Source organism: Salmo salar, chromosome ssa14 (genome assembly GCF_905237065.1).
Source record: "Salmo salar chromosome ssa14, Ssal_v3.1, whole genome shotgun sequence".
Lineage (NCBI taxonomy): Eukaryota > Metazoa > Chordata > Actinopteri > Salmoniformes > Salmonidae > Salmo > Salmo salar.
In genome coordinates, this window is record NC_059455.1 from 82,224,189 (window position 1) to 82,248,802 (window position 24,614).

The 24,614-nt window shown below is 43.1% G+C and overlaps 2 protein-coding genes across 3 annotated transcripts in view; one reads left to right on the forward strand and one right to left on the reverse strand.

Annotated features, from left to right (window-relative positions):
• Positions 1 to 22,743, forward strand: LOC106570415 (protein NDRG1). 2 transcript variants are annotated; one of them, XM_014142716.2, is made up of 16 exons: positions 1 to 197; positions 11,973 to 12,031; positions 12,332 to 12,367; positions 15,439 to 15,544; positions 15,894 to 16,014; positions 16,545 to 16,607; positions 17,417 to 17,477; positions 17,922 to 18,008; positions 18,202 to 18,246; positions 18,427 to 18,530; positions 18,959 to 19,021; positions 19,514 to 19,565; positions 20,008 to 20,055; positions 20,655 to 20,690; positions 20,992 to 21,043; positions 21,396 to 22,743. In XM_014142716.2, the coding sequence occupies exons 2-16, from the start codon at positions 11,975 to 11,977 to the stop codon at positions 21,608 to 21,610; spliced, it is 1,146 nt and encodes a 381-aa protein (XP_013998191.1). In that variant the 5' UTR covers positions 1 to 197; positions 11,973 to 11,974; the 3' UTR covers positions 21,611 to 22,743. The 2 variants fall into 2 exon arrangements, with proteins under 2 accessions (XP_013998191.1, XP_013998192.1); XM_014142717.2 differs by lacking the exons at positions 1 to 197; positions 11,973 to 12,031; positions 12,332 to 12,367 and adding an exon at positions 14,300 to 14,476.
• The window catches only part of LOC106570416 (CCN family member 4), an 8,493-nt gene continuing 6,218 nt past the window's right edge, over positions 22,340 to 24,614 (reverse strand). Inside the window, exons 4-5 of the mRNA XM_014142718.2 lie at positions 24,404 to 24,597; positions 22,340 to 24,175 (exon numbers count right to left, since the gene is read on the reverse strand). Coding sequence (XP_013998193.1) covers positions 23,870 to 24,175; positions 24,404 to 24,597 — 500 coding nt within the window. The 3' untranslated portion in view covers positions 22,340 to 23,869. The remainder of the gene's footprint in view (positions 24,176 to 24,403; positions 24,598 to 24,614) is intronic.

Consider the following 24,614-nt stretch of genomic DNA (forward strand, 5'->3'; position numbering starts at 1 on the left):
CAAGTGGAGAAGGGGAAGGGGGCTGGGCTGTCTCCGAATGCTTTATAAACGCCCTGATACACCTTCCCTCAGATGCAAGTAACTAGTAAATATAACTAAAACTTAGTGAATAAATATTACTGAGGCTATTTGCAAACCATTTAAAGTGTTTAACTACTTTGTGTGGGTGATCAACAGTGGACAATCAAACTTAACAGGTGAGTGTTTTTGAATCGCTCTCTGGATATTACAGCACAATTCAATTGATCTAAATACAGGTCCTTTAAACTTTCCAGGTGTTAGTACCAGCCCAGTGTAGCGACTGCGTCAAACCAGCATATGCACGCACCACGAGCGCCATTATGCCAAACAGAAAGTTTTTTGTTTTGTTTACATTTTTGAACAAATACTTTTTGTATTTGATCATTTTACCCCCCTTTTTACTCCCCAATGACATGATATCCAATTGCGATCCAAATACGATCGTGTCTCATCGCTGCAACCCCTGCGTTCGTGTGTTAGTGGGTAGTGATGGGAAACCGAGGCTTCGGAAGCGTTTGGGATTTTCACCAAATTGTGCCGAAAAGCTATTTATTAGGCTACTTGGAGCTTTTAACACAATACAAATTAGTAATATATGCTGGCTAGCAATGAAAAGCAGCGTTTGTTCATATATAAATATTTTTCACAAAGTTGATAAAATCTCCGTGGCGTAGTGGTTTGTCTCGGGTGTTTATAGCCTATTGTCAGTTATTGTTACAGGTTCGCGCCTTCTGTCATTCTTTTTTGCTGTCACTGTGAATCTATTGCATTATTTAGTCTAGAAGCTTATACTAAATAAAACGCATGTGCAGAAAGTGTGGTGTCAAAAAAAATCATATTTATTTGCATTCGCCAGCGTTATGATCTTTGAAACCCGACTCTACCTGCTGAGCTACCATGCAGGAGACGTTCTTTGAATAAATCCAAACTGAACAAAAATATAAACACAACATGGAAAGTGTTGGTGTCATGTTACATGAGCTGAAATAAAAGATCCCAGAAATGTTCCAAACGCACAAAAAGCTTATTCCACTCAAATGTTATGCCCAAATTTGTTTACATCCCTGATAGTGAGCATTTCTCCTTTGCCAAAATAATCCATCCACCTGACAGGTGTGGCATCTCAAGAAACTGATATGCCACACCAGCATGATCATTACACAGGTGCACCTTGTGCTGGGGACACTAAAAGGCCATTATAAAATGTGCAGTTTTTTCACACAACAATGCCACAAATGTATCAAGTTGAGGGAAGTGCAATTGGCATCAGGAATGTCCACCAGAATTGTTGCCAGATAATGTAATGTATCTACCAAACCCCTCTCCAACGCCTTGTTAGAGAATTTGTGCGTCAAACTGGCCTCACAACTGCAGACCACGTGTAACCACGCCAGCCCAGGACGTCCATATCTGGCTTCTTCACCTGCAGGATCATCTGAGATCAGCCACCTGGACTGCTGATGAAACTGTGGGTTTGCACAACTGAAGAATTTCTGCACAAACTTCAGAAACCGTCTCGGGGAAGCTCATCTGTGTGCTCGTCCACCTCACCAGGGTCTTGACCTGACAACAGTTTGGCGTCAGTGGGCAAATGCTCACCTTCGATGGCCACTGGCACGCTGGAGAATATGCTTTAATGTGCTTTTCTGAATCCCGGTTTCAACTGTAACGGCCAGATTGCAGACAAAATGCAATTGTGTTTGTTGTCCTTAGCGTATTCCTGCCTGCCTATACCATAACCTCACCATGGGGTACTCTGTTCACAACGTTGACATCAGCAAACCGCTCACCCACACAACGCCATACACTCTATCAATGGCAATTTGAAAGCACAGGGATACCGTGAGGAGATCCTGAGGACCATTGTCGTGTTATCTGCCGCCACCAACTCATGTCTCAGCGTGGTCCTGTGTGGCTCAGTTGGTAGAGCATGGCACTTTTAATGCCCGGGTTGTGGGTGTGATTCCCACAGGGGACCAGTACCAATTAAAATGTGTGCACTCGCTCTGGATAAGAGCATCTTCTAAATGACTAAACATTTTTACAAATAGAATAATGCAAGGCCCCATGTCACAAGGATCTGTACCCAATTCCTGGAAGCTGAAAATGTCCCAGTTCTTCCATGGCCTGCATACTCACCAGACATGGTACCCATTGAGCATGTTTGGGATGCTCTGGATCTAGGTGTATGACAGGGTGTTCCAGTTCCCGACGATATCCAGACACTTCACACAACCGTTGAAGAGGAGTGGGACAACAATCAACAGCCTGATCCACTCTATGCGAAGGAGACGTGTCCTGCTGCCTGAGGCAAATGGTGGTCTAACCAGATACTGACTGGTTTTCTGATCCACACCAATACCAGATGCATATCTGTATTCCCAGTCATGTGAAATCCATAGATTAGAGCCTAATTAATTTATTTCAATTTACTGATTTCCTTAAATGAACTGTAACTCCGGAAAAGATTTTAAATTGTTGCATGTTTCGTTTATTTTTGTTTAGTGTACATTGTAAGTACTCGTTGTTTGAAAGCAACTTGGAATCGAAGAAAGCACCGGAACCACAGCGTAATCCGTATGATCTTGCTTCTGATGTCATTGATCATGGGATGTTACTTTGAAATGAGCATCGGTACATACACAGTAACTATCTAGGCAAACGGCCGGCAGATGGCGATATTGAGTCTTTTCCATCTTACCGTCCAAACGCATAGTAAATCAAATACAATTTTATTGGTCACAAACACATATTTAGCAGATGTTATTACGGGTGTAGTGAAATGCTTGTGTTCCTAGCTCCAACAGTGCAGTAGTATCTAACAATTCACAACAATATACACAAATCCAAAAGTAGAAGAATGGAATTAAGAAATAATCAGACCTACTACCAGGCTCTGATCAGTCCCTACACCCAAACGAGGGCACTGTTGGTAATCAGACCTACTACTTTTGTGTCGTCTGCAAACTTGATGATTGAGTTGGAGGCGTGCGTGGTCACTCAGTCGTGGGTGAACAGGGAGTACAGGAGGGGGCTGAGAACGCACCCTTGTGGGGCCCCTGTGTTGAGGATCAGTGAAGTGGATGTGTTTCCCACCTTCACCACCTGAGGGCGGCCCATCTGTAAGTCCAGGACCCAGTTGCACACCCAGTTGTGGCCAATAAAACATTTGATTTGATTTGAGCTTGGAGGGTACTATGGTGTTGGTGATTGCATCGTCTGTGGATCTATTGGGGTGGTATGCAAATTGAGGTGGGTCTAGGTTGTCAGGTAAGGTAGAGGTGATATGATCCTTAACTAGCCTCAAAGAACTTCATGATGACAAGTGAGTGCTACAGGGTGATAGTCTTTGAGTTCAGTTACCTTAGCTGTCTTATGTACACAAACAATGGTGGACATCTTGAAGTAAGTGGGGACAGCAGACTGGGATAGGGAAAGATTTAATATGTCCGTAAACACTCCAGCAAGCTGGTCTGCACATGCTCTGAGGACATGGCTAGGGATGCGGTCTGGGCCGGCAGCCTTGTGAGGGTTAACACTCTAAAATGTCTTATTCACGTCAGCCACGGAGAACGTCCTTGGGAGCAGGCCACGTTGGTGGCACTGTGTTATCCTCAAAGCGGGCACAGAAGGTGTTTAGCTTGTCCGAGAGCAAGATGTCGGTGTCCACAACCTGACTGGTTTTCCCTTGGTAATCTGTGATTGGCAGTAGATCCCGCCACATACGTTTTGTGTCTGAACCGCTGAATTGCGACTCCACTTTGTCTCTATACTGCCGTTTTGCCTGTTTGATTGCCTTACAGAGAGAATAACTACACTGTTTGTATTCAACCATATTCCTAGTCACTTTGCCATGGTTAAATGCAGTGGTTTGCGCTTTCAGTTTTGCGCAAATGCTGCCGTCTATCCACGGTTTCTGGTTTGTGTAGGTTTTAATAGCCACAGTGGGAACAACATCGCCTAAACACTTCCTGATGAGCTCAGTCACTTTGTCCGTGTATACGTCAATGTTGTTCTCAGAGGCAACCCGGAACATATCCCAGTCCGGTAATCAAAACTATCTTGAAGCATGGATTCCGGATTCCGACGAGCGTTGAATAGACCGTGGCACGGGTACTTCCTGTATGCAGCCTGCAATACGCTGTTATCCTCCTGTGGACCGGTTCGTACCAGGAAACGTTATCCATTCAGGCTGCAAACCATCAATGGCGAGAAGGTGGGAAAATTTGCCTACTTTCTTTATGAAACACCGTTTTCCACCACCATGCTAAAGTGGCTAATATTTAGGAATCCTAGTCCCGGATGTTGTGAATCGTGTTCAGCCAATCTGGCTAAACCAGAGATGCTTTTGAGGAGTTGGGGGACACTCCATTGGTCATTAATTAATTAACATTAATTTTGTGAACAAGAAGTACAACATTGCAGATATTTTCTGAGATGTGAGATAATTAACTATCGCTTTGGAATTGTGACAAGATGTACTTTTAAGGAAAATAGGCAGTTTCTCAGTGCCTTGACTTTGAGATTGGTCGATAGTCTTCTGGGTGGGGCATCTTACGTTTCTCCATTCATTAACAAATCAGATTTCTATCTCCTCCTTTCTCTAATATCTCTGTCTGAACGCAGGGCACAACATCAGGAAATAGCATTAGCCACTAGAATGGTGGTGGGAAATTATTTTTCATAAAGAAAGTACTCATTTTCCCAGTTTTCTGCCTTCTTACCGTTAAATCTAGTTAAGGTGGAAATTGACGCCTTTGCAGCCTGAATGGAGAATGTTTTAGGGACAGACCAGGCCACAGGGGATACGAGTGTATTGCCAGCTGAATACAATGCGTGTAGATGGTAAGATTAAACCATCAATACCAGATCAATATTGCCATCTGCTGGCCTTTGGGCTAAGTGACCCTCTGACCATCTAGCACAGGGGTTCCCAAACTTTTTCACCCAGAAAAAAGGAAGGTGGCAGTGGCCTTAAATCTAGCTACCTAAAAGGGAGACTTTGCTTCCCAATTCCAATCAGTAGTGTTTTGTTAACCAAGTAGTGGAGAGTAGGTGTTTTGTAACATGATTTAAATCATTTGGATTTAAACTGTCTCTCTCTCTCTCTCTCGCTGTGTCTCTCTCTCTCTCGCTGTGTCTCTCTCTCTCTCGCTGTGTCTCTCTCTCTCTCGCTGTGTCTCTCTCTCTCTCGCTGTGTCTCTCTCTCTCTCGCTGTGTCTCTCTCTCTCTCTCGCTGTGTCTCTCTCTCTCTCTCTCGCTGTGTCTCTCTCTCTCTCGCTGTGTCTCTCTCTCTCTCGCTGTGTCTCTCTCTCTCTCGCTGTGTCTCTCTCTCTCTCGCTGTGTCTCTCTCTCTCTCGCTGTGTGTCTCTCTCTCTCTCGCTGTGTGTCTCTCTCTCTCTCGCTGTGTGTCTCTCTCTCTCTCTCGCTGTGTGTCTCTCTCTCTCTCTCGCTGTGTGTCTCTCTCTCTCTCGCTGTGTGTCTCTCTCTCTCTCTCTCTCTCGCTGTGTCTCTCTCTCTCTCTCTCTCTCTCGCTGTGTCTCTCTCTCTCTCTCTCGCTGTGTCTCTCTCTCTCTCTCTCGCTGTGTCTCTCTCTCTCTCTCTCGCTGTGTCTCTCTCTCTCTCTCTCGCTGTGTCTCTCTCTCTCTCTCTCGCTGTGTCTCTCTCTCTCTCGCTGTGTCTCTCTCTCTCTCTCTCGCTGTGTCTCTCTCTCTCTCTCTCGCTGTGTCTCTCTCTCTGTGTCGCTGTGTCTCTCTCTCTGTGTCGCTGTGTCTCTCTCTCTCTCTCTCTCTCTCTCGCTGTGTCTCTCTCTCTCTCTCGCTGTCTCTCTCTCTCTCTCTCGCTGTCTCTCTCTCTCTCTCTCGCTGTCTCTCTCTCTCTCTCTCGCTGTCTCTCTCTCTCTCTCGCTGTCTCTCTCTCTCTCGCTGTGTCTCTCTCTCTCTCTCTCGCTGTGTCTCTCTCGCTGTCTCTCTCGCTGTCTCTCTCGCTGTCTCTCTCGCTGTGTCTCTCTCTCGCTGTCTCTCTCGCTTTCTCTCTCGCTGTGTCTCTCTCGCTCTCTCTCTCGCTCTCTCTCTCGCTGTGTCTCTCTCTCTCTCTCTCGCTCTCTCTCGCTGTGTCTCTCTCTCTCTCTCTCGCTCTCTCTCTCGCTCTCTCTCACTGTGTCTCTCGCTCTCTCGCTCTCTCGCTCTCTCGCTCTCTCGCTCTCTCGCTCTCTCTCTCACTGTCTCTCTGTGTCTCTGTGTCTCTCTGTGTCTCTGTGTCTCTCTCTCTGTGTCTCTCTCTGTGTCTCTCTCTCTCTCTGTGTCTCTCTCTGTGTCTCTCTCTCTCTCTGTGTCTCTCTCTCTCTCTGTGTCTCTCTCTCTCTCTCTCTCTCTCTCTCTCTCTCTCGCTGTGTCTCTCTCACTGTGTCTCTCTCTCGCTTTCTCTCTCGCTGTGTCTCTCTCTCTCTCGCTGTGTCTCTCTCTCTCTCGCTGTGTCTCTCTCGCTGTGTCTCTCTCTCTCGCTGTGTCTCTCTCGCTGTGTCTCTCTCTCTCGCTCTCTCTCTCGCTGTGTCTCTCTCTCTCGCTCTCTCTCTCGCTGTGTCTCTCTCGCTCTCTCTCTCGCTGTGTCTCTCTCTCTCTCGCTGTGTCTCTCTCTCTCACTGTGTCTCTCTCTCTCGCTCTCTCGCTCTCTCTCTCTCACTGTGTCTCTCTCTCTCGCTCTCTCTCTCTCGCTGTGTCTCTCTCTCTCTCGCTGTCTCTCTCTCTCTCTCCTCAACATTTAGGCCTACTCAGTCAGAAAGTGTTAGAGTATTGTGCCAATATTTGTCACGCAGACTCTTTATGGTTCCAGTATTCCTGTGTTGGATGAATGCATAAGGCAGTCTCACTTCTGCATGCTAAGATTATTTTAGGGAATTGTCTGTTGTCCTCATCTACGCTCAAGTTCTTGAAAAACAGAAGTGTGGAAGGAGAGATCAGGATCTGATACGTGGTAGAGCACCACACTGTAAAAAAATAGATGTTGTGGATGTGCTTAGGAGGTAGTAAGATTTTCATCTTCTCATACAGAGGGAGGAACAGAGGGATAGAGAGACGGGAAGACGGACACAGTGAGAGCAATGAAGGAAGAGAGAACTGCAGTATATACAGTACCAGTCAAAAGTTTGGAGACACCTACTCATTCAAGGGTTTTTCTTTATTTTTACTATTTTTCTACATTGCAGAATAATAGTGAAGACATCAAAACTATGAAATAACACATATGGAAACATGACGAAAGCAATAAAGTGTTAAACAAATCAAAATATATTTTTGATTCTTCAAAGTAGCCACCCTTTGCCTTGATGACAGCTTTGCACAGTCTTGGCATTCTCTCGACCAGCTTCACCTGGAAAGCTTTCCCAACCATCTTGAAGGAGTTCCCACATATGCTGAGCACTTGTTGGTTGCTTTTCCTTCACTCTGTGGTCCAACTCATCCCAAACCGTCTCAGGTCGGGTGATTGATTCCTTCTTCGTCAAACAGCCCTTACACAGCCTGGAGGTGTGTTGGGTCATTGTCCTGTTGAAAAACAAATGAATGTCCCACTAAGCACAAACCAGATGGGAGATCATCCATTCACCTACTCTGCGTCTCACAAAGACACGGCGGTTGGAACCAAAAATCTCAAATTTGGACTCATCAGACCAAAGGACATATTTCCACTGGTCTAATGTCCATTGCTCGTGTTTCTTGGCCCTTTGCAAGTTTCTTCTTCTTATTGGTGTCCTTAAGTAGTGGTTTCTTTGCAGCAAATCGACCACGAAGGCCTGATTTTCAAGCAGTCTCCTCTGGACAGTTGATGTTGATGTGTCTGTTACTTGAACTCTGAAGCATTTATTTGGGCTGCAATTTCTGAGGCTGTTAACTCTAATGAACATCCTCTGCAGCAAAGGTAACTATGGGTCTTACTTTCCTGTGGCGGTCCTAATGAGAGACAGTTTCATCATAGCGCTTGATGGTTTTTGCGACTGCACTCTTTGCTTATTTAAGCTGTTCTTGCCATAATATGGACTTGGTATTTTACCAAATAGGGCTACCTTCTGTTTAGCCCCCTACATTGTCACAACACAACTGATTGGCTGAAACACATTAAGAAGGAAAGAAATTCCACAAATGAACTTTTAACAAGGCACACCTGTTAATTGAAATACATTCCAGGTGACTTCCTCATGAATCTGGTTGAGAGAATGCCAAGAGTGTGCAAAGCTGTCATCAAGGCAAAGAGTGGCTACTTTGAAGAATCTCAAATATAAAATATATTTTGATTTGTTTAACGCTTTTTTTCTTACTACATGATTCAACATGTGTTATTTCCTGGTCTTGATGTCTTCACTATTATTCTACAATGTAGAAAATAGTAAAAATAAAGAAAAATCCTTGAATGAGTATGTGTGTCTAAACGTCTGACAGGTGCTGTAGATACAGTGCCTTGCAAAAGTATTCACACCCATTGGCGTTTTTCCTGTTTTGTTGCATTAAAACCTGAAATTTAAATGGATTTTTATTTGGATTTCATGTAATGGACATACACAAAATAGTCAAAATTGGTGAAAAAAATAAATAAAAAATTGGTTCAAAAAATTCGAAAAAAAAAAAACGGAAAAGTGGTGCGTGCATATGTATTCACCCCCTTTGCTAGGAAGCCCCTAAATAAGATCTGGTACAACCAATTACCTTCAGAATTCACATAATTAGTTAGATTGCACACAGGTGTCACATGATCTGTTACATGATCTCAGTGTACTGAACACCTGTTCTGAAAGGCCCCCAGAGTCTGCAACACCACAAAGCAAGGGGCACCACAAAGCAAGTGACACTATGAAGACCAAGGAGCTCTCCAAATGGGTCAGGGACAGAGTTGTGGCGAAGTACAGATCAGGGTTGGGTTATAAAAAAATATCCGAAACGTTTAACATCCCACGGAGCACCATTAAATCCATTATTAAAAAACTGAAAGAATATGGCACCACAACAAACCTGCCAATAGAGTGCCTCCCATCAAAACTCATGGACCAGGCAAGGAAGGCATTAATCAGAAAGGCAACAAAGTTAACCCTGAAGAAGCTGCAAAGCTCCACAGCGGAGATTGGAGTATCTGTCCATAGGACCACTTTAAGCCGCACACTCCACAGAGCTGGGCTTTACGGAAGAGTGGCCAGAAAAAAGCCATTGCTTAAATAAAAAAATAAGCAAACATGTTTGGTGCTCACCAAAAGGCATGTGGGAGACTCCCCAAACATATGGAAGAAGGTACTCTGGTCAGATGAGACTAAAATCGAGCTTTTTGGCCATCAAGGAAAACACCATGTCTGACGCAAACCCAACACCTCTCATCACCTCGAGAACACCATCCCCACAGTGAAGCATGGTGGTGGCAGCATCATGCTGTGGGGATGTTTTTCGTCGGCAGGGACTGGGAAACTGGTCAGAATTTAAGGAATGATCGATGGCGCTAAATACAGGGAAATTCCTGAGAGGAAACCTGTTTCAGTCTTCCAGAGATTTGAGACTGGGATGGGACAATGACCCTAAGCATACTGCTAAAGCAACACTCGAGTGGTTTAAGGGGAAACATTTAAATGTCTTGGAATGGCTTAGTCAAAGCCCAGACCTCAATCCAATTGAGAATCTGTGGTATGACTTAAAGATTGCTGTACACCAGCAGAACCCATCCAACTTGAAGGAGTTCGAGCAGTTTTGCCTTGAAGAATGGGCATAAATCCCAGTGCCAAGCTGATAGACATTCCCCAAGAGACTTGCAGCTGTAATTGCTGCAAAAGGTGGCTCTACAAAGTATTGACTTTGGGGGGTGTATAGTTATGCACGTTCAAGATTTTTTTTGTTGTTGTCTTATTTCTTGTTTGTTTCACAAGAGAAAATATTTTGCATCTTCAATGTGGTAGGCATGTTGTGTAAATCAAATGATACAAACCCCCCCAAAATCAATTTGAATTCCAGGTTGTAAGGCAACAAAATAGGAAAAATGCCAAGGGGGTGAATACTTTCGCGAGCCACTGTATATAGCAAGGAAGAGAGGGATAATTTCCTTAGACACAGAGAGGGAGGGGGCAGAGAAGGAGCGCGAACATGTTCTGTACTCGTGAGGTATTACTGATGTCCTGAGAGGTAGTTTTTTTTTTTATACCGCCAGGTAAAAGATTAGCTTAGGCGAGTCAAAAGGGCATCCTAGCTTGTAAACAACATTTGGCCTAGTTGTCTCAAACTGCCTACTCAGCACCAAGCCTATCTACAGGTCTGGAAACTGGTTTGGGTTTAATGGTGTTTGGTTTACTTGGCCATAATTTGAAACCAAAACATAAGGTTTGAAAATACAGACATGGGTTTCAAGATCATGACTAGCCTCTTTAACACCACTAGGATTAACTGCGCTGCTATAAATACAAAACAGTTTTTATCAACATTTCCAGATTATGTTGGGCTGTGTAACTTCTCTCACATGGTTGGATTGAATAGAATGTTGGAATTTCAGTGGGAAATGGCGAACAGTTTCTCCAACAAAGGATTTGTAGTGGAAGGCGTCATGTCTTAAAAAAAACACTTCCGTAAAATGAAACTGTGTGATTGATACTCCTCTTCCTCTCTCTACTATTGTGAGGCCTGGCAGAGGCCTCTGTTATGGTCTGCCTCCCACATTGCACTCTGCTCCCTATGTAGTGCTCTAGGCCGAATAGCGTGCCATTTGGGATGTAGCCGTTCTGATGGATGCCTGCCCAGACACCCAAAACTCTTGTGTTAAATGGAGAGGCACATCTCAAACCTGTACATAGATCAGATCCAAAGGATATTGTTATAGCTGTACAGCGGAGAGAGGGAGACACAGAAATATGGTGTGAGGCAGGAAGCGAGAAAGAGTACTGTGTTTGTGTATGAAGGGAGCTATGGAAGCTGTGCAGTGTCAGTAGCTTCTTGTGTGTTGGCCAAGCCCAGTAAGCCCGCCATGGAGGAAGAGCCTGACTCCTTTACCAGCCTCGCCTGCCTGCCTGCCCGCCCTGCCTCGACTGCCTGTCCTGCCAAGGCCTTGCTGGACACAAAGACCCTGTCTGTTTACCATCTGATTTGATTTGCATGCACAGCAGAGCCACACAATCCACAGCAGCATGATCTCTAGACAGCAGCTTGATTGAATTTTTCGCCCACTCCCTCCCTCTGTCGAAATAGCCGTAGCGACTCTCATTTTAGTTCATTCTGGTTTAAAATGCTTTGAAAACTGTAGCTGTAGCTAGGGCCTGGTGTACTGCTAGTGTTCTAGTCTTAAAACAGTGTCATACATCAATCCCTACAAGAGGGCAACATGGATGTTGTTTTAGTCATCTGTCATTCCTTGTGTAGAAATCAGGTGGTCATGGCTAACTATGTACAGTGGAAGGTTGGCAAACAACTCCTGGTAAACAACTCCTGGAAACCACCTGGTGAAGTTCCCTTCTTCAAGTTGTTTTGGAGACGTTTAGATCCGTAGAAGTATCATATAAAGGTTGGGAAGGAAAGCATGGTACCTATACGATCCAGACCTGGGTTCAAATGCTATACATTTCTTTTAATATATATTTTTAATAACTTTTCAATTATTTCGAAGTAAGTATTTAGGTATTATTTATTTGAAAAGACAAGTAGTATTGGACTGTATTTGGAAATACACTTGGAAAGTACACTGTATCTGAAAATACTCAAATGCACTGTTGAACGAGAGTGCACCAGTCTTGTTTTCTCAGTGTTAAGTTATTAACGTAATAACATGATATCAAAACAAATGTACAGGGATCAGAAAGGTATGTGTGTTTTGTAATATGAAACTTCTCAAACTTCTCAAAGAGGAACGCTCTGGTTGAAGCAGTCAGCGTATATCTAAATAACAGTCCTCTCTCTCTCTCTCTCTCTCTCTCTCCCTCTCTCGGCTTCTTCAACTGAAAGACATGGATGACATCCAAGTTGCGCCAAAAGCACCCCTGCTTGTTGACAGGGAATTGCCAGTACGTAAACACATGATCATTACTATGATCATACATTTGATTTGCATGTACTATAGACAATGGTTTATTTGTCTGAGCAAAATGTTGAAACTTGGTTATATGAGAACTGAACTCCATAGATAAATGCTGACTGTTTAGCTGTCAGGAACAGTCTGAAATGTGATACTGGTCCTTTATGGATACCTTTCTTTATATTTAAAACACAATGCAGCCCATAGGACAATTACATATATTCTGTATTTCATCATATCTTATTGGCAAAGCTTCACTCTCTATAACCGTTGTCTCTGTCATTTCTAGGGGCTCAGAGCAGCTGTTGCACAACTTGTGATAAAGGTATGTCCCTATGGTGCACACGTAGATATCCATCAAAAGCTACAAATGTTGACATAATCCACAGGTTTCAGTGTAGAGTAGTCAGATTAATGTCCACATGGATTAGGTTGGGATATTTTAGTAATGTGAAAGGAAAATTATTGATGAATCAACTGAGCCACACGGGTCCCGTGTGGGTTGTGGGTTCGATTCCCACGGGGGACCAGTACGTAAAAAAAAATGTTTTAATGAAATGTATGCATTCACTACTGTGAGTCGCTCTGGATAAGAGCGTCTGCTAACTGACTAAAATGTAATGTAAAATGTAAATGCAGTACTTAGGTGTTTCTGGTGGACGTTTTGCATACATTTAGGTCTCTTTGATACTGACAGATGATGTTACATGACTACTGCACTGTTTTATCTGTAGCCCTTTGTGTAATCTAAAGAGGGAAAAGTATAATTACATTTTGAGCACACTGTAGTATGAATGTGTATGTTGACTTGACATACAGCCAGCAGCATACCAACTACATACATTCAGGACCTTGGACTGCACCACTGGGAACCCAGTACCTAACAATCAATGCTTTCATTCTTAACTTGTCAAAGTACCTTATAAACATCCTACCACATGCCAATATCCTGAAACTGATTATACTGTATGTTGACCTGAGAATTGTCAGTGGTGGCAGTAGAGGGATTTTGCCTAACCATCTCGTGCAAACCGACCCTCACGCCTACTGGGATTAGTCAACTCAGGTTTCCAGGGCAAGCGTTTAATATCGCTTTGTGTCTTAGAGCCCTACTGACGTAGGTAGAGGAGGGACACCTCAGCCACCTGTCCTGTTCCCAGGCTGCCTCCCCCTCCCCCCTTTAAGCTCAGGCACACTAGTTACACATGTATCCCTCCTCCTTCTTTCTCATCTCCCCCCTCCTCTAGCTAGCTCAATGAGATTAGCACAGCATGTGTCTATATCAAACTGCCACCAAATAAGCCGTGGCTACCTAGACGACACTGCCGTCAGATGTCTACCTCAGGTCATGTAAATAGGTTATGTGAACCTGGAGGGAAGCATTGGTTGAACTGGATTTGACTACATCGTTGACTCTTATTGCGTCCCAAATGGCAACATATTCCCAATGCAGTATATTACTTTTGACCAGAGCCCAAATTCATTTGGTAAAAATTTGTGCACTATGTGGGGAATAGGTTGCCATTTGGGACACAACTCCCCAGGGTCTTAACCTGGACCTAACTACCTTCCTTGTAAGAGTTGTTTTGGTCAGTATATGGGGTTTATGACATCAGGATTCCTCCCCTATTCCAGTGGCAATATTATTTTATTGGTAACCACTCATACTTGCAGTATCAGTAGGTCTAGTGGGCTAGGCCTATGAAATTGAACGTGCCGCAAACAAAATTGCACCTAGGAGCCAATAATCTATCTTATTTTTGGAATAGTAAACTAAAGATAATCTCCCCACACTGATAACATTGAGACATGAAACAATGTATTTGTACGGTATCTCATAACGATACTGAGTTAGTTTTCAATCTATTGAAACATTGCCACACAGACATACCTAACAGAATGACTTTAAACACCATAAAGGCTTCAGACATGATTATGCCAGTGCTATTACAAAAAATGTCTTTATTTTTCTCTTTCTTGACTGCCTGATATGTCATCAAATTCAGATATTTTGGCAACTGGGTTAAAAGTGATTCATTGCTCTTTTATACTGTATTCCCATTGATCTGATGGCTTGCTTACTCTTCACTTTGCACTACTCTTCATTAAATATCCCATGCTGTCCCACTTTCGGACATTGTGCTGATCCAATTTAGGGATCTCTTCAGCTAGAATTATCTTGTTTTGACCACCTTGCAAAGCACCATGGGAGGCCAGGGCTTATGCAGAGTAGTAAGTACCAGGGGTATAAAACACAACCCTCAGACAAGTCCCCTCATAAAGACCTTTACAGAAGCTTACCTTCAATTGGATCTATAGCTCAGAGCACTACCTCTGTTTACTACTCAGTACGGGTGACCAAAAGCCACTAGGAAACATGGTTCTTGAGGGGGATTCGGACATGGAGAGTGTTGTTGCTGAGATTGAAACCTCTGTAAGTACTTTTGGATCTCTGTCTGTTATGGAATAATTGATGGTGGGCTTTGATAGGCCGTCTTGGGCTTGATTACCTTTATCTTTTCTTCTGTACTATTGTGGGATTGAAATAAACAATCTCTGATTGTGAAAAACATGATGGACTGATGGTCCTTTGGAAGTAATATGCATCAGTCAGAAATCATGTGGGATTGAATCATATTGTTGGTCATTGTTAAAACATTATTGCCAAATGCTCTGATGATGACTCCTTGAGAAACTGAACGTACTGAATGCAGAAAGGCTAACTGCTTTTGCATGAGCCAATTGTCTGTTTCACTGAAAGTAGAATACATTTGTTTTCAATGGAACTTTTTGATGAAGCCTTTACATTTTGGTAATTATCATTTTTTTACTTATTTAACTAGGCAAGTCAATTAAGAACAAATTCTTATTTACAATGACAGCAGGTTAGCTGCCTTGTTCAGGGGCAGAACAACAGATTTTACCTTGTCAGCTCAGGGATTTGATCCCGCAACCTTTTGGTTACTGGCCCAACATTCTAACCACTAGGCTACCTGCTGCCCCTTAGTCAGAGCGAAGTATAAGTCTGTTTGGATGTATTCTGATTACAATGTGTTGTGTTGGAGAAAATACATGCAGCCCAAGTTAAAAACAAGTGATTCTGAAGGTAAAGACTAAATCCATAGTGATTCATTCAGGTGAAAATTCAAGTGTTTTCTCTGCATCTTCAAAGCTGACAACATGAGCTTCGTGCTCTTGAACAGTGTTCTGGATTATCATCCTCTGCTAAGCATGGATACCTTGGTGCAGTTCAACTCTGTTTCGCTTAGGGTTTACCTTGTCCAGGTCGAGTAGAGTTCTTCGGTGTTTTTTCTTTATGTTTGAATATTTTCTTTTAAAGTTGAACAGAGTTCTGTGGTACCCCTATTTGCTAACCGTGGTTTATTCCATCTTTAGGAGCACGATGTGGAGACTCCCCATGGAAGGATCCACTGCACCATGAAGGGGATGCCCAAAGGAGACCGGCCCGTCATCCTCACCTTCCATGACATTGGACTGAACCGTAAGCCCCATATGCTTCATTCATCCCATCCTAGTTAATGGATTTGATGTCACCCCTCAATGTAAGACTAATGTCCCCATGCACTTTGATATTGTTACTTTTAAGAATGAGAATTCATTGACTATAACGGCTAGTCAACATCATGAAAAGTGAATTTACTTCATTTGTAAAAGATCATTGATTCTCAATGACTTACCGGGCTAAATAAAGATGAACATTTAAATAAATGGATACATTTGAAAGTTGAGAAGAAGCACACAATGGCCACCGTGATAGACATCTGACATCCACAAATCATGTGAGATCCAGCCTCCTCACTAACATCCTGTACCGGATCTCCATGTTTCAGACAAGACGTGCTTTGACTCCATGTTCCAGCATGAGGACATGCAGGAGATCATGCAGCACTTTGCTGTTTGCCACGTCGATGCCCCTGGGCAGCACGAGGGGGCCAACACTTTCTCTACTGGGTGAGCCTAGTCGCCTAGCCTTATCTTATTTGTTTTTGATTGGATAGGACAGATGTAAAGAGGAAAGATGGAGGAGAGTGGGCTGAAATGGCACTGGGCCGTATTCAAACCCGTGCTGCAGCGGTATGAGTTCTGGAGGCAGCGGCTTAGACCACTTGACCACCGTAGACCTCGCCGCCTTTGCACCAAATGTAGGCCAGCCTGTTCGTCTGTCACCCTTTGACCTCTGTACTGTAGCATCTAGATATGTTGTGGCCCATTTACACTGATCTCTTGATAAATCATTTGCTTGTTAGGTGAATATAGTTTTTTTACCTGATTGCTCTGGTGCTTCATTTTTATGATCGTCTGCATCTTGAGTCCAGATCCCCTTTGATCTGAATAGGAGAGATGATCAAAGTGAAGAAAGGATAGGAGAAACCAGTATGAGGCCGTTGATGGAATGGAGATATGGAGGGCAGTGATAAGAAGCATTGTAAAGTGTTGATAATGGAAGTACTTTAACCCTGACATTGTTGTTTTGTCTCCAGGTACGAGTACCCCTCCATGGATCAGCTGTCTGAGTCCCTCCCCCTGGTCCTCAAGCATTTTGGGTAAGTCCAAACAAGGACTTTATAAGATTTAGAAATTGATCAAATATTTTCATTATGAAATATATTTCTCCTCATACATTTGAACCCCAGTCCATAGGGCTCAAATGCTGACCAGACCGCTCGCGTGCATGTTGATTTTGTCCACCCACACCAGACGCGATCAGGACACGTGCATTAAACATTTATAGAAATGTAGCTAGCTAGCTTGCTGTTGCTAGCTAATTTGTCCTGGGATTGTCCTTAGGTTGTTATTTTACCTGAAATGCACAAGGTCCTCTAATCCGACAATGAATCCACAGATAAAACGGTAAACCGAGTTAGTTTCTAATTATCTCTCCTCCTTCAGGCTTCTTCTTCTTTTGACTTTATATGGTGGTTTGCAACCAACTTTAAGGTGCGTTACCACCACCAACTGGGGTGTGGACCTCAGTTCATCTTTCAATCACCCACGTGGGTATATGCTCCTAAAAACCAATGAGGAGATGGGAGAGGCAGGACATGCACTGCGTCGAGCGTCACAAATAGAACCAAGTTCTATTTTAGTGCCTGGCTACGCAGACGCTCGCGAGCAGTGTGGGTGCAATGATTGAATAACATGTATGTGTCAATTTATTTTGCATATCATGCTACTTACCGTTCGGGATCTATATTCATAGTGTCTCAGATTAGAAGTGCTGTTTTGCCTTCTAGATCATAATGAAGAGAACTCCTGTTTTGAGATGCTTTATGAATAAAGACCATGATGCCTTAGACCCTCATCCATTGGCCCAAAAACTTCTGATGATATTCTGTTTGTTTGTTAACCACAGCCTGAAAAGCATAATTGGAATAGCCGTCGGAGCTGGAGCCTACATCCTGGCGAGATTCGCTGTGAGTTTGACGCCCTCCCCCCTCCTACCTTCCCCTTTCAATTATTCTTAAGTTTGGTTCATTATGAAGAGTTTTAATCAAACTGGGATTAGAAGTTATAGTAGATTAATGTTCCCAGTGATGCTGTGCTGATTTTGGGTGAACAGTCCTGTTTATTGCTTTAGCCTGCTGCTGAGAGTCTGGCAATGTTGTAGACTGGCTCCGTACCAAAACACCCGCCCCTGTAGGGACTCCGTCTCAATCTGCTGAAACCCAGATGATGGAGGGATACCAATAATGTTTTAACTCCTAACTGACCCATAACTAACTTCTCTCTGTTACGAAACGTTGAGGTTTCAATGAGTAATAGTGAATGAAATGGACCCCTATGAGGTTTCAATGAGCACTGTTTGTATAATTTCACCATTACGAAGTCATTGACCAAATGTTTGTCTCTGTTTTTAGCTGGACTACCCAGCGTTGGTGGAAGGCCTGGTTCTGGTTAACATCAACCACTGTGCTGAGGGATGGATGGACTGGGCTGCAAACAAGGTACTATACAGGACCATCTCCGCACAACCACAAATCCACAACAATCCATCAACTTTGATGATTTATAAAGCCCTTTTTAGATTGTCAACATTGTCACGTAGCTTGTTTATACAGTATTAACGTAGCTATGTATATGATTGCTATTTGACCCATGAAAAAAAATCTACAAATCTTCTTTTCAATCTCTTTTCAGGTCACTGCTTTGCCCGAAATGCTCATCGGCCATCTCTTCGGGAAGGTGAGCAGTGGGCACCAAAATAGACAGTGATTGAAACTGCAAATCTCATCAGCATAATCCCATTGAATCTATTCCAATTATTGGCTACATGGATATAGGACAGTTCGTGGCAGGCTTACATGTTGCAGTACTGTCACTAGGTCACAGAGTCTGAGTAGGTGTTTATTTCTATCTCTGTAGGAGGAAATATCCAACAACCACGATCTTATCGCCACCTACCGCCATCACATCATGAACGACATGAACCAGTACAACCTGCACCACTTTGTCAAAGCTTACAACAGGTAACTACACTGGGCTCCTGCAGAGAATAATCATATAAATGGTATCCATGAGTTCATCCGACTATGGGGAACTAGATAAAGGGCTTCATTGCCAAAATCCCAAAGTATCCCTTTTAATCAAGTCGTACAACATGTAAATACACTAGACTCCTCACTGCGGAGAATAACACAGATTACCATTAACATCCTTTGACTCCACATAAACAGGTATTTATTTAATATACATAATCGTGTCTTACAAGTCCTCCAGAGGACGCATGCATATTCATTATAGACACATACTGTATCTTATCTATGTATTTATAATATTTCAATATATGTTATTACATATCTATAATAGATAATAAACATATATGTAATATTATATTTGTAAAATGTCAGTATGTTCAGCTTGGGCCTCACTGATATCCCACCTTTTTCCCTTTTAGCCGGCGGGATCTGGAGATTGAGAGGCCCATTCCTGGTGGGAAAGTCTCCGTCAGAACCCTGAAGTGAGTTCCAAACCTTCAGACTTTTCAGCATACCTCAATCATCCCACATGGCATATTGCTAGAGCCATGAGTTTTCCCTGACCTGGAAATTCTGGGCCCTAGTTATAGCCTGGTCTGGTGGTTACTCGGTCCGGGAAAAACTCCTGTCTCTGTAGTACTATAACCACATATGGATATAATGACAAGATGCTAGTCTCCGCCCTAACAATGGGATTCGTTGACCACAGAGCGGAACGGAGGGCTGTCAAGCTCCTTCCTTTTCCACTCTTCGGATTGGATGGAGAGTGAGATGCTATGCTAGCCTCATGAATATGCATAGACCGTCAACAGGGACAACTCCGATATAAAGTTTTTTTTTTTCTAAAAGTTGCCGGGATGTCACATGCATCACACTTATATCAGTACAGTCGTCACAACCTAAGCATTACCAAACTTCTATTAAATCAAATAAGCCTCGCGTATCAAAATAGCAATTAATGTTTTTGCTCTCAGGTGTCCTTCTCTGTTGGTGGTAGGAGACAGCTCTCCGGCTGTTGACGCTGTGGTAAGTCCCAATACACACTGTAATCCTAACGGTCATAAACAAATCATTAACAGTAATACCTCTGGTCTTTAGTCCCTAGGTTCCTAAGAACGTGTTGTCCTTTCATCTAAGTCAGGGCTCTCCATCCCTGTTCCAGGAGGGCTACCGTCCTGTAGGTTTTCACTCCAACCCTAATCTAGCGCACCTAACCTGAATCAGGTTAGTTAAAACCTACAGGAGGGTAGTCCTCCTGGAAAAGGGTTGGAGAGCCCTAACCTACCCAACAAGATATTAACAAAGGTTAAAACTTTTAGGATTTAAACATGGGACAAAAAAGGGAAAGAAATCAAACACCACAAAAGCTTTTCTAGCAATAAAATATTACTCCCCCAGTTACCTATTTATTTCTCTACTGGGGTAAATATTTAGTCGCTCAATTAGACTCTGTACTGTGCATCTACAGGTAGAGTGCAATACTAAGCTGGACCCGACAAAGACCACACTGCTCAAGGTGAGTGGCCCCCTACAATCTACCTCCTGCTAATAATAGGTCATAATATTGGCTAGGCAGTCTGATGAGCTTCCAGGAGCTCAGCAACTACCTGGTGACTGATTTACTAGCCTTGCTTTGGACCCCTGAGACTGCAGGTTGAGGCTATGCTGCTGTACCCAGCCTCCAGGGTCTGTTCATTAGGCACGTAATGGAAAACGTTTTGCAATGGAACATTTTTGTTTCTTATTGGACCAAATCCAGCTAGAGCCCTCCCTGTTTGAGTTTGTTTACCTCGGTTTGGCTCCTGATAAACATGACCCAGGTCACAATCCTTCCTGTCTGGCCTACCTATGACATTCACGCCCCTGGCTGGGACCTAATGCGTTCTGTAAAGCCCTGAAATGAGCACGTTTTGCAGACGCTAAACTGTTAACTGTCCAGAGGCTGATGGAAAACACTTGTTTCACGTTGAGGAAGTGTTAAATGGGAGGCTGTTTTGTGTAATGGGGGGTGACTAATGTCGTACCACTGCTAACCTGATACCTTAACTCTGCCCTCTTGAATAACGTGTTAACGGACCATAATCTCATGGCCTTCTTTATTTTTATTTTATCCAGATGGCGGATTGCGGAGGCCTGCCCATGGTTGACCAGGTGCGTTTCTAACTTGTTAACGCGTTCACGCAGGTGAGGTGGGGTGGCAAAGGGATAATCATTAGGGGGTTATTACAACGGCAGCTTGATTTAAGAGCATTAGTGACAGTAGCAATGAGGCACATAACGTCGGGTCTGGAGAGCTAATACCAGCTCAGCACCTGCTGCTACAACAGCTGTCATACATATGCCTCTCATTATCACAGTTTGTAGGATAGGACATGAATCTGTCTGTTGATATGTCATTATGTGGATAATACCAGGGAAACAAGTTGCTAACTTTCCTTTGCTCACCCAACAGCCTGCAAAGCTGACAGAGGCCTTCAAGTACTTCATTCAGGGAATGGGCTACAGTAAGTACACACTCCAACAAACACTCTCTGTGTAACCAACGCTGACCAGTAATTATATTAACAAGTATTTAATTAACTATGTAGAAACATAAAAGTCTGGTTACCCTATTACTGTTTGCAAAATAAACGTGGGTGTTCACGTCAACCTGTAAGAATGAGTTTGCCTGCCACCTGGTGGGTGAGATTAGTAACTGCACCTTCAGATAACAACAGGATGCCAGTTAACCTGTTCTATAATGATTATGAAATATAAATATGAAATATTTTGCCCACAATCAGAATTCAGTTGACCATGAACACAGTGTGTGAATGGATCTTGAACCTTGTCTCCTCTTCCTCCTCCTTTCCTCAGTGCCCGCCGCCAGCATGACCAGACTGGTCCGCTCTCGCACTGCATCCGGCTCCAGCATCCACTCCATGGATGGCAACAGGAGCCGGTCTCACACCAACGAGGGAAACAGGAGCCGGTCTCACACCAACGAGAAGCGTGGCCGCTCCCACACGGACAGTATGGAAGGCACAGCGAACAGCAGCACCGCGCTCAAGTCCACCGAAGTGTCCTGCTAGATGACCCTTACATGACACTCAACCTTTAACCTCTGGCCCCCTGGTTCCTGCTGCGCTGCCACTAACCACACCTACAAACACACAACTAGAGAATGTCTCTATGCCAAAGAGTTATGCGAAGAGGTTGTGTGTGTGTGTAAGGCTATGCAAGTATATACTACTGCATTATGAAGGAAATTCCTTAGAGGGAAAAACGTATTCTGAAATAAACGGATCCCTTCCCATCTGCCGAGTCAGGTGGAATATCTAGTTGTTAGTGGCAACGCAGCAGAGTGACACAGCGCAACGGAGAATGTGGGAGAAAGCTGTGGCTGCAGAACCAGTACTTAATACAGGAGTTTGTTTAAATCTATCATCATGACAGTTCTGTTTGGTTTTTTTTGTCTATAGTTCTTTATTACATATGATACAGCTTTCTCAAATGTGTACCTGACTAAATGACTTTCTAATTGTTCATCGTTAACTTTTCAATGTTATGATTAATGTACTGTGGGATACAGGAGAGAAGTGGCGGAAGAATAGGTAGGCAAGTGGATAAAAAACAAACATATGGCGTCTTTTATCTTCTCAAATTGCTATTGGTCTTTGAAACTTTGGAAAGGAGGGAATTGAAAAGAATCATGTACACACAACATTCCTGTAATGATCCCTCTCTTTTAGGATGTCTTTCATCTAAAGTTAACATTCTTCTGGATGTATTGTAGAACATTTCATGAGATGATCCTTTCATTAATCAAACAAACACATAATGTTGCTTTATTAACAGATCATGGCTTCAGGCAAAATTGTTCTTTTGGATATTTCTTCTTGTGTATGTAAATGATTATTTCTATGCAATCACGGCAGAACAAAGATAATGTGCCATGGAGACCCTCGGACTTATTAAGGCTCCTTTGTTGTGATGGATTTGAGAAAGTCAAGCCGATCCACATGATGTAATATAAAGATCCCAGTTAGCCATAGAGCTTATCAAAAACCCTCTCCCACTCTTACGTGCATGACAGCAACACTTGCCGGCTTTGTAGAACACCGGCCTCCATCGCTTTATAAAGATACATAACTGCCTAATGCTGTAGATGAGAAGCATTAAATATAGCATATCAATTTGTATTTATTAAAAACCTATAACTTTTTGTCCTGGTGTTGTCATTTTGAATGATTGTAAGATCAAATGATTCCACAGGATCTTTAACCATATATATAGCACATGCATTCTATAGTAGCATCTCACTTCATCTCTTACTCATTACTCAATTCAGAGCCACTCCATCAAATCAATCTTTACATGAGCATGAACGAGATTTCATGAAACTTGTTACTGTGAATATAAAAATACCTGTATGACAAACAATTTGTTCAATCATTTAGTATTCAAAATGTACTTCAATAAATTATAACTAAAATATTTCACACACTTGGTTTACTTGTAAGTCAATAAACTATTTCCGAAAGCAACCATGTACAGACCATAAAGACGAGCTTAAAAAACACAAAAACATTGATTTACACATTTTTCCAATAGGAAAAAAAGCAAAAGAAAGATCCCCTTGTAAGAAAAATACTTTGTCTGGAATTCGAGCCAATGGACGATCTAGAGACTGAATACCATCTCTGCGAATGCCGGGGAAATTGCCTTTAAAAGGCGGACTGTCTTCTGTATGGAGCGCTGTTCTAAAACGTGCCTTAGATTGAATACCGGCCTCTATGTATAAAATAAAATCACATATAACAGAGTTTCTGAAGGTCTGACAAACCAAAAAACATTGAGAAAGTGAAAAGGAAGTGAAAATAGGGGTAGATGGAGGCTTAGGCCTAGATTCAATCAGATCAGGCATTAACCAGCGATGGCAGACACCTGCATAGTGGATGTTTCAGAGGTCGAACTGCAAATCGGTGAGCAGCTACACATTGGCACAAATCCACACCCGCCACACTCCTGTTAGAAGTTCAGAAGGAGAAAGTGTAGGCTATATAGAAATAATGACGCTCAAATTTAAAATCATTAAACTAAATAATACGCATTTCTATAATCATAATTGAGGTGTAGATTACATCTCACATTCCAGTGGCTGTTCATGTGACTCCGCGCAGCCAATGGCAATGTCCGCTTTAGGTATAATGCCGGGAGCCACTTGTGGATTGACAGCTCTAAAGCAGTTCCACCTCTAACACCATCAAAACAACCGCTATGCGGATGTTGGCTAAGCAGATCTGATTAAATAGAGCCCATAATAAGCGTATGGCTTATATTGAAATGTCTCAGTTCACAATCTCAGGGTAGCCGTAGTAATTCTCCAGCTCGGCGAAGATATCATTGGGGTTCTTGCAGCTGAGGTTACAGAAGCAGGCGTTGATCCACATGACTTGCCAGGTGAACACGGCCCCGTTGGGACACACAAACTCCACGTGGATGGTCTTGGACTTGTAGGGAATGCAGCAGCGATGGTCCGTGGCCACGCAGACCCCACAGTATTTAGGCCTGTACGACTTCTTACTGACACAGCCTGAGATGGTAAAGTTTTTTGGCTGCTCTTCTCTGTAGATGTTCATACAGTTCTTCCCTGGCTGAGAGATAAGAGAGAGAAAGAGGACAAGTTAAATGATTAAATCAATGCTATTGATATTTTCTTTGTAATGTTCCTAGAATCTTGGGAATGTGGTCTTTTTAGCAATGTGAACTCTTCAATATAGAAATCATAACAAACAAACATATGACCTCTATGCATGCATGTGTGTCCGTGTCCATATGTGTGTGTAAACGTGTGTATGCATACACATACTCTGTACATGTACCTTGATGTGCTTGGTGATGTCCACCTCACAGGGCCGTATGTTGCAGAGGCGGGACTCTTTTACCATCTCACACCTGTCGTTGGCATTAGAGACACGCAGGGACAGACCTCGACCACAAGTCTTAGAGCAGATACTCCAGGAGGTTGTCTGGATCACACAGTTCCTGCTCCGGCCCTGAGCCTCAACAGGAACAACTATGTCAACAGAGACA